General features: G+C 36.1%; 1 protein-coding gene and 1 non-coding gene across 2 annotated transcripts; both read right to left on the bottom strand.

Moving 5' to 3' along the window:
* Nucleotides 1-996: 996 nt before the first annotated feature.
* Nucleotides 997-1,160, bottom strand: LOC135277464 (U1 spliceosomal RNA). Its single transcript, XR_010345068.1, has one exon. It is a non-coding gene; the product is annotated as a U1 spliceosomal RNA (small nuclear RNA).
* A 5,189-nt stretch (nt 1,161-6,349) lies between these two features.
* Nucleotides 6,350-10,568, bottom strand: KLHL9 (kelch like family member 9). Its single transcript, XM_012450004.3, has one exon. The coding sequence runs from the start codon at nt 10,037-10,039 to the stop codon at nt 8,186-8,188; it is 1,854 nt and encodes a 617-aa protein (XP_012305427.1). The 5' UTR covers nt 10,040-10,568; the 3' UTR covers nt 6,350-8,185.
* Between the last annotated feature and the right edge of the window lie 99 nt (nt 10,569-10,667).

Here is a 10,667-nt window from a genome sequence, read left to right as displayed (position 1 = left end):
AGATTTTATCTGGAGAAGGGTGGAGAGAGTAATAAAAAATTGAAGTAAACACTGCTTAGTATAAAGAAATAAACATTACACTGACTCAAATTAGGTTTTTATATTGAGTATGTTTTGGTTCATGATTTAACATGAATTAGAAATAAGTTTTAATGGATCACTAATTCTTAGCTGGAAGAATTTGACTTCCAAGTGATAGAAGTCTACTCCCTAAGTAAGATAAAGTTGTTTGAATCAGTAGAAGTTAGACCTGCCCCCCATCCCCATCACACACAAACATGTACTCTGCTGACTGGCACTTGGGTAAAATGAGGCAAAGAATGATAAATTTCCATTATAAGGGATTGTAAGGCTACATTGTAACAGCCTTCTGGCAGATGGACCAGTAAAGAATTAGACATACTCTTTGGACTTACAATTAGAGAAGGACCTCTAGACAATGAAACATCTGAAGTTTGGGTTATTTGGTTGCTGTCAACAGCTTTATACACATCTTGTTCTACAATTGCATGAAATCTAATCTTGTTCCTTCAGTTCTACGTAGAAAATATGGACTCTTGATATCCTTAAGGAGGCACTTTCTTGCTTCTTCAGTTCTATGAAGAAAAGGTATGTGCACTCTTGATATCCTTCAGGAGGCACTATTAAGAGATCACCTATTGTTATACACATACATCTCGAGGAAAAAAATGCTGTGTATGAAAATATTTTGTTCTGAGACAGTATCTTGGAGAATGAGAAAATGGATAGTTAATGCCATTCTTACTGTTCACATAGTCAATAAATAGGCTTTCTTTGAGCCTGTGGATGGCACTAAGAAAAATTCGGATCATCTGGTCCAGAAACTATTTTGTATCAAACACATATTAATGCTTATTTGTCTCTGGCTGGGTGGGTGAAAATTATGTGGCTATAGCAGTCATGATTTGATCCTCATATCCATATGAGCAAACCAACATAAAAAATCCTTTTTTTTTTTTTTTTTTTTTAAGAGACCAGGGGAGAGTGTGAACGCAGTCCCCCACTACAACAAATTATGCACTTGAGTTTCTCACATTTGGGGAAATCGCAGGGGTCAGCACATCCGGAGTGCAATGGATAAGCCTTGCCCTGGGAAAACCACCTTCGTGATCATGGTATCTCCCCTGTCAGGTAAGTATATGAAAAATTCTTAAATATTATGAGGTCATCATATTTACTTATAACTGGATATAATGCATATTACATCCTTTCTGCTGTTGAAAAGATTTATTCTATACATGTCTTTGTGATGTGGCTCTCTGCTAAAAACTAAAAATAAAAAGTGTAGGGGGAATCCACTCAAAGGAAAAAGCAAGTAGTGGGTACGAATGCTTAGAATCCACATGAAATATTGCAGATTTTAAAATTCAATGTTTATTAACTTATAAAGGTGGCAGCTATTTAAATTTGTATTTTATGTAGTATATGTTCTTCTCTTTATTTGATCTACCATACACCAAGAATTACCAAAGGTTTTTAATATTCACTTATTAATTGATATAAGCTGCCAACTTTGAACTTTCACGTGTTATCAAAATCTCTGGGTTTTGCTATTACTGTTGTTTTGATAAAGGAGATATATTTTCTGTAACCCAGCTAAACAAAGACTTAGATGGCAGAATATCAGTAGCCCTGGAAAGCAATTGCTCTGAGAGTGTTACAGAGGAACTACCTATTCTGTGTAGTAGTGCATTTGGCTAATGTACACAATTCAACAGTTTTGTTATGTGTCCTTAATGAATACCTAAGTCTTTTATTATAATAATCATCCAGCCATTCAAATATATTTTCAACAATGGAATATTAGAGAATGCAGATAAAGTATCAAAATTACGGTGGGAAGAATCTTTAAAAATTCATTTAAAAATATTTTAATGGAAGGTCTAATGTGGTCATATTAGGAAGCAAATAATAGTATGCTGAGATACTACTTTTGGCTTACTTATTTTCTGTCACTTATTAATTCTAGAAATATACTTACTATCCATAAGGTATGAAACTTGAATCATTTAATACTCTTGCCAAATTGCATTCTAAACTGTATACTAATTGACAATGCACTCAGCAATATATGAATGCTTTCTAACCCAACAGTGGAAAATAAGAAAAAGACTTTTTTTAAAAAAAAAGATGTGAGAAAAATTAAAATGTCATCTCAAGAAATTTTACTAAATAAATGAAGAAATGGGTAGTTAATAACACATTGTACAAATAGACAAGAAATAGCCTTTCTTTCAGCCCATGGTTGGTACTAAAAAATTGGATCAGCTGGTACAGAAATCATTTTGTAATGAAGATATACATCCCTAATTTTTTAAGACTCCTAATTAATAAGGAACTTCATGACCAAGATCAAGGATATTTCCCTTTAACAAAGGAATTCTAAAACTAGAATTACCCCTATTAAAATTACGCATAAGACACAATTCCTTGGTCACTACTATAATTTTGCTGGAAGTATGAACCAATGCTTTAATGTTTCATATAAACAAATAATATGAAATTGGCTTTTATAATATGCAGATAATGGTTACTTAAGGTGAAAATATGAGAATTGACCCAAAAAACTGAAGAATCAATGAGAGTTGGTAGACAGAAAACCAATATGCTAAAACCATATATTTCCTACTTCTATCAAGAGTTCAGAATATAACATAACAAAATCCCATTCAAATCAGAAAGACACACACACACACGTATATATCAAAGACAATTCAACTTGAAAAAAGATTATTGGAACTGAAGAAAAAGACTCTAAATTGATTGCCCATATGATTTTATGTTTTTTATTTTATTTTCATACATAATTTATTGACTTTCCATTATTGTAGGTAAAGATTAAAACTTTTTTTCTCCCCACCCCCTGCTGTCCCTTCCCTAGCACCCCAACCAACCTGCCCAGTGTGTGATGCTCCTCTCCCTGAGTCCACGTGTTCTCATTGTTCAACACCCACCTATGAGTGAGAACATGCGGTGTTTGGTTTTCTGTTCTTGGGTCAGTTTGCTGAGAATGATGGTTTCCAGATTCATCCATATCCCTACAAAGGTCATGAACTCATCCTTTTTTATGGCTGTGTAGTATTCCATGGTGTATATATGTGAACCAAAGGATTATAAATCATTCCATTTATAAAGACACATGCACATGTATGTTCACTGTGACACTGTTTACAATAGCAAAGATCTGGAACCATCCCAAATATGTTTTTTAAAACCATAAAAATTCATCAAGGAAATAAAGATATTTAAAAAGCAGTTATGGAAAAATTGGATAATTTGAAAAAATACATTAGATTTTATGCCAAAAGTTTTGTAGAAAGTTGTATCATTAACAACAGCATAAAATACTGGGATAATTATACCACCTAATGATAAAAAAAAAAGTTCAAAAAAGCATTAAAAAATGACAAAAAAAACTAATTCTGCTACGTTGCAAAGAATAAAACAAACTGATTTTTTTGCTCACAGAAAAAAACAAGTAGGCAAATACTTACCATAAATAAAGAATAAAGATTAATCTTCATATAGCCAGGTGCAGTGGCTCACACCTGTAATTTTAGCTCTTTGAGAGGCCAAAATGGGAGGATCGCTGGAGGCCAGGAATTTGAGACCAGCCTGGTCAACATAGCTAGAGCCCATCTCAAAAAAAAAAAAAAAGAATGATTAATCTTAATATAAAAAGGAAATTTTATTAATTTTTAGGAAAAACTCATTCACACTGTAACTAGAATGAAAAGCTACTTGAACAGGAGACAAGCAGTAAATGCCACTTTTAACAAGTCAAGAACTAGTACTCACAAAGCTACAGAGCTATAGAATCAAGAACAAGTAATACCACATCAGTACAATGTAATAAACACCACCACCACACATAACCTTTCAATTTAAAAAGCAACAGTCACCAAAAGTTCAAAATACAAAAAAAGATGAACATATTTGATCACATTGAGTAAAAAAAAAATAGAGTATATAAAAGTGTTTATAGCAAATAGGAAAATTAAAGCAAAAGACAGGAGCAAATGATTCACATATGAAAAATACACATGCTCAATAAACAAGAAATTGTAACTAATAAAGATATGTAAAGCCATACAGTAAAATAACAAGAACTGCTAAGATTTCCTTTGAAATAGTTACTGAACACAGTTCTGCTAGAAATGTCTATTGGTACAATCCTAGAAATATGTTTTAAGACCCTAAAAAAGCTAACACTATATGATACAGATTTTACTTAGCATTTATCGTAGAGTAGTAGATATGAGCAAAGGTTTATGTAAGAATATTAAATAGTGCTTTATTATGGTGAAAATTTATGGTAGACATTTAAATATCTACACATAAAGAAATGGAATAGTTTGGCCTGTTCATAGAATGAAATATTGTATAGACAGTAAATGAACACTTTCAAAAACAATAACCTGAAAATCATTAAGATGAAGCAAAAGTCAAATTATAAAATCCCAACTTTACTAGTAACAACTATCATTTATTGATTGCTTCTGGGTATATCTTATGCTAATCCCTTTATATCATCTGCTTACAACTCTGATATACACAGAATTATTAATGACCACACCCAACCTGATAAATGACAAAACTGAAGTTTTAGGGAGTTAAACTTACCCCACGATCTTTCAGCAGTTGTTTATAATTGGTTGTGCTGGTGATGGGACATTGCTTTTAATTCTCTTTATGGTATGTTTATGTAGTTTAGAAATGTCCCGTAGGAGCTTACTGTCTTTATAGTGAAAACAAAATAACTTTAATTACAAAAATTTAAACATGAGTGAAATGTGTTTGCTTTGTAGGTCAACTACATAAATATTACTGTTAGCAAACGGGAAAGAAATTTAAGTCTGGATTTATCTGAGTAAAAATGGAATCTGTTTTTCTAAATACATGTGTATTTGATAATTAGAAAAAAAAACTCACAAATTATTTTTTAATATATATAGCTTTTAAAAAAGAAAAAGTCATGATAATAGGAGTCTGTGTCTTTGGAAAGTTGATTGTTTTCATCATCCAACTTTTAGCTTAAGGTCTGGCATATTTGAAAAACATTTGACAAATGCCTGCGTGTGCGTGTGTGTGTGTGTGTGTGAGTGTATAAATAATATACTCAGTATTAACGGAAGTTATCTTCAGCATGTGGAATCACTGATAATTTTTATTTTCCTGTACCTTCTATAATAGACATATCAAAAAAGCTAACAAATGTTAACTTTTGAATACTTATCAGAAAACTAAAATAAGAAATGTGAACAGAACGCTTTGTGTGCTTTTAGTTTTTATCCTATTTTCCCAGTATGACTTTTCTTTAAAAAATTACCAGCTTATGAAAATAAATCTCTTTCCAGTTAATCATTTCAAGCACCTACAATTTCAATCTCTATAAGGAACACCAGGTTTAATGAGCAGTACAGGTCAAATACCCCTTATCTGAAATGGTTGGGACCAGAAATGTTTTGGATTTTGGAATATTTGCATGAGGAGGTATCCTGGTGGAGGGACCCAAGTCTAAACAAAATTACTTCAAACTTCATTTACATTATATATATATTTTATACGCATAGCCTGAAAGTAATTATATGTAATAGTCTAAATAATGTTGTGCATGAAACTAAGAAGGCTTCACTGTATTTGGACTGTAACCTGTCACATGAGGTCAGGTGTGGAATTTTCTACTTGTGCCATACTGTTGGTTCTCAAAAAGTTTTGAATTTTGGAGCATTTTGGATTAGGGGTGCTCAACCTGTATTTCATTAGTCAGCAACCTGTATGATTGCCAAGAGAACTGTCAACTGCAGAATGTGGGAAAGTAAAAGGATGAGAGGTAGGGTGTGTGAAGCTGGAGGTGGGGATCTAGATAGAGCAGTTTACCTGGTAAAGCAATACTTATTTCATTAGGAAGCACCAGGGTCAGACATAAGACATAATAAAAGGCACATTTTTTCAATAAAAGGAAAAGCTTGTACAAAATAGCAGCAGGGCAGTACCACCTTGGCGTGTCAGAATTAGCACTGAAATACTACATAATATATAAACCACACCAAACTTATCCCCTAACCCTATCTCTACTAAAAATACAAAATTAGCTGGGTGTGGTGGTGTACACCTGTAATCCCAGCTACTCGGGAGCCAGAGGCAGGAGAATCACTTGAACCTGGGAGGCAGAGTTTGCAGTGAGCATTGCACTCCAGACTAGACAGAGTGACACCCTGTCTCAAAAAAAAAAAGACAAAAGACAAATTTGATCACAAAAATTAACTGAACAGGCTTACCTTTGTAAAACTATAATAGATTGAGGAAAGAAAGAAATGCAAGCAAATGCAAGTTAAATACCATTTATTATATAAAGAGAGCCTATAACTTGACACGAAAAACAAAGCAACTCCGATAGGTAACACAAGGGCAAAAAGACAGGAACATTTGGTCAAAGAAACATAGTTACCCATAATACACAGATATTCCAGCTCATTAATAAGAAAGGATTGGGATGTACTTCTTGCTTATTCAATAAAGTTAACAATAATTTCTATTTTCTATTTTTTAAATGTATTCAAATTTGCTATTTTTAGTAATAAACTGTTATTAAAAAACATAGAAAGTATGAACATTTCTGCAAATGCAAAAATCATAAAAAGCATTAAAATGAATCAACACTTGTATGGGCAGTAAGTTTCATATATATATATATATATATGTATACACACACAGACACATGTGTATATATAAAATTTTTTTCTTCAGGTAGACAATTATTCCAGGAAAGTACCTCTTCAGAATCACTCATTACAAAGAATTCCTGTAACTCCATTTGCTGATAAAGTACCATTAAAAAATTACGTGGTTCTCAACCAGTAGGGATACCCTTGGTATTGAAGAGGCTGAAGGTCGACTTTAGCACTGCTTCTAAGACCGTGTTCTAGACGCTCCGTAGCTGGCTTCTTAGGGAATCTGAAGTTGGTCCTGTCTTTCAGACATGGCCAAAACAATATTTTTCCTCATTGATGCAGAAGAAAATGTATCTCCTGCTTGCGCAGATCATAGCATCGAGGCAGATCACACAGCTCAGGATACGCTGGACTGGAACAGCACCAGGGCATTCACCCCAAATCGCAAAATAATCACATTACGATGACTAATTTGTGAGGCTGAACTTAAAACCCTATAGCTTTCTTCAGAATATTTTTTTTCTTTGCTTTCTTCATAAGTTTTACTGACCAAAAATGTGGAAAAAAGCAGAGCCTACATTTTCTGTGCAAAAGCAATTCTCTGAAACCTGAACTTTACCAATCTGTATAAAAGTACTCTACAGAAAATCTACAAGCAGAAGAAAAGTAATGTAAGCTTCATCTAAAATAACAATTTAGTCACGTAACAAATTTGGTTGTTGATTTAGCATGCTGTAGTCCTGATCTACCTAAATTCAGTGTGACTATTTAGATATTTATTCTCTGGTATTGAGTTCCCATTTGAATAGAAACAGCTGCTTTGTGGAAGAAAACTTTTTAAAGACAATTTCAGCACAGTTGAAATGCCAAACAATTTTTAAATTATGCATGTATATTTGTATTATGTATGTGTATTTTCTCCTCCTTTCTCCCTTTCTTGCTCTCTCTAGAGAGAGATACCAAATACTGGCTTGGTGCTACACTGTTTTCTTCTAGTTAATATTTTTTATTATTTCTGTAAGAAACTTCAAATATTCCGAATGTAACCACACAATAGAGTAAACTGACAGACATGTCAAAAATTATGAAAAGAGGGTGGTAGCTATTAATACTCAGCAACCTTTTGTTATTTTTAGGTTAGAGTGGCCTCCCTCTGACATTTTGGAGTCAAAGATGAAAACTCAACTTTGAGGCATAACGGACATAATTATACGTTTACCACAGTCATCTACAATTTTATATAACATCACAAGAAGACATCTAAACATTTTTCTGTATCTATTTTTTTCATTTGTTAAAACAGCTAGCTATGTTAAATACATTTTCAGAATGCATTTGTTAGCCATTTTATAAACACACTAAGCCAAACAAGACAAATAACATCAGTTATCTTTATATCTAATAACTGTACCAATCACTGTAAGAAGATACAACTGCAGGGGAAGTATCAGATCACCCACGATGTACTGCAAAGTTATTACACCTTAGACCTAAGAATGATCTGAAGGTGCTGAAAGAGGTGATTCTCTAGAAGGTGACCCAGGGTTTTCTTCGGGTGGAAAAACTGTGAGTGTACAAGCTCGAATGCCACCAAGTGACTCTGGAAGATCAAAAACTTTATGCCACTCATCTTTTTCTGGGTCATATTTCTGGACAATTTCTACCATACAACGATTATTCCAAGAATATCCACCAACAACGTAGATTTTATTTTCAAAGACGGCAACTCCAACATCACTTTGACCTCTTAACATGGCGGCAATTGGGGTCCACTGGTCAAGGGTTGGTGAATAGTATTCACAGCTTAGAACATCATCATAATCACTTGTTCCTCTGAAGTGATTGCCACCAATGACATAGAGCTTATCTCCAACTGTACACATGCAATGCAGACCTCTGACTGTAGTCATTGGAGCCTTTTGCATCCATTTGTCTGTATCTGGGTCAAAACACATGAGCTCATTTTGGAAAGTATCATGGGTAATGCCTCCTGAAATATACATTAAGCCTCCATATACTGTTCCAGCATGTCCATAGTGGGGTTCACTCATTTTTGCAACATAGCTCCACTCATTCATTCTTGGGTTGTAACATTCTACTGTGGCTAGTTCACCAGCTGCACTGCGCCCACCGACTGCATACAAATGTCCTTTGAGGGCACTCAAGTGAAAGAAGGTGCGCTTTTCATTTAATGATGCAACTTGCATCCATTTATTATACCGAGGATCAAATCTGAAAACTGTATCAACAGCAGTTTTTCCTTTTGTATCATAATTACTTTGACCACCAACTACATAAAGAAAGTTTCCAATGACAGCAATGCCATGCTGGTAACGGGGAGCATCCATCGGGGCTAAAGATCTCCATTCTTGTGCCCTTTCATCATACATCCGTAATTCTTTACTGACAACCAGCTGCTGCCTCAAAACTCCCCCTAATGTAACCAAGTGAGTGGAGTCCGATCGAATGGCAGTTCTATCAGACTGCATCACTGGCTGCATATATGGCATCATTTGGTAATTGCTAGCTTCCAAAAGCAGATTCACACAGGTATTGTCTGTTCTCATGAAGTCTACTGTCTGCACGTAATTGATGAGGTCCTGTGGTGTCATCAGTGGAAATCGAATATTCTTCATTAATTTTGCAGCATAATCCATCCGAGGGTCTTCCAACCTTAGCCAGCGACAGGCAGCCTTAAAGAGTTCAAGTTCGGTACAGTGCTTAAGACTATTACTGGAAAGCACAAAGGCAAGCCGTTCAAAAGGGAGTTTTAGAAACTCTCCAGTACTCAATAAAGCAGGAAAGTTCTTCAGGATGAAATTATTAACATATTTATCCACTTCTATAAGATTGTAGGTGTTAGCAATTCGTCCAACCTCAACACAGTTATCTAAAGAGACTCCTGATATAAGAAATACTTTACAGAAGTCCAAAACAGGTAGTATTTGTAAAAAGCTGGCAGCTTCAAGTGTGTCCTGAAGACTGTCCATATTAAGAGAAAGTTTTGCAGTATAAATAAAATCAATGATTTTCTTCAGACCAACCTTGTTCACCCCATGAAGCTTAATGCACATCAAATCCTGTTCTTTCATTCCACCTGTGAACATAGCCTTGAAATAATCACTAGCAGACGCCATCATAGCTCTGTGAACAGGGAAGATTTCGTCTCCATCACCTGGTACGAGGGTCACATCACAAAGCAATCCTTCTATTCTAAGCTGATCAAAGCCTTGCAGTACCACCGAACTGTGAGTATTGCTGGTAAAAAAGCGTGTGGTTCCTGCCTTACAAGGCTGCAAATGGGCAGAGACACCCATTTCGCCGTTACCAAGGGACACTTTCATGTGAAAGCTTTCCCCCTGTACAGAGATGCAAGCAGGAGAAAGAAGTTATAACCGGAATGTTTTACAGGCAACGAGGTGTCCACAAAGAATAGAGAGCTCGTTTCCTTATCAAAGGAAGGCAGTCACTGCGGCACCCCTCAGGTCACGCCAGTCAGTCATCCATTGAAAATCGCCCTGTAGCAAGACCACAAAGGGCTGTGGACCTCAAATCTGATTATAAGACAGATGATTCATGACCTGAAGGCGGATAAATGACCCGGTTTACCTCGTCCGGCCTGCGCTGCCGCTCCTTCAGCAGTTCCGCTTCGGGCAAAGGGGAGGCGCCGCCACGTACTGCGGCTCCAGTGCCCGCTCGGCGGCGAGTCCGGACTCCTCAGCGAGCTGCCTGCTGCGCCCTCCGCTGTATCTAGAGTGTCACAGCGGCCACCGGCCAGTCTTTGAGCAAGGGCCTGGAATACAGGCCTATGCCTGGGCCTGGGCTTGGGCCTGCAACACCGGCCTAGACCCGGACGCCGAGCGGCTCCTTCCGGGAAAGTCTAGTCCCAGGATCCCCCGGGGTGGGAGCGGCCGTTGCGGCTACTGCGGCTGCGCGGCCTCCAGATCTCGTCTGTGGGCGGACGTGTGGGGG

This window comes from Aotus nancymaae, unplaced genomic scaffold (genome assembly GCF_030222135.1).
Source record: "Aotus nancymaae isolate 86718 unplaced genomic scaffold, 86718_ANA_hifiasm-v0.15.2.pri h1tg000003l, whole genome shotgun sequence".
Classification (NCBI taxonomy): Eukaryota; Metazoa; Chordata; class Mammalia; order Primates; family Aotidae; genus Aotus; species Aotus nancymaae.
Note: the sequence above shows the minus strand (reverse complement) of the source record. Positions and strands in the feature narration are given on the sequence as shown.

What these genes read in the sequence shown, in the direction of transcription:
- KLHL9 (XM_012450004.3), bottom strand. Translation starts at nt 10,039, where the DNA reads ATGAAAGTGTCCCTTGGTAACGGCGAAATGGGTGTCTCTGCCCATTTG.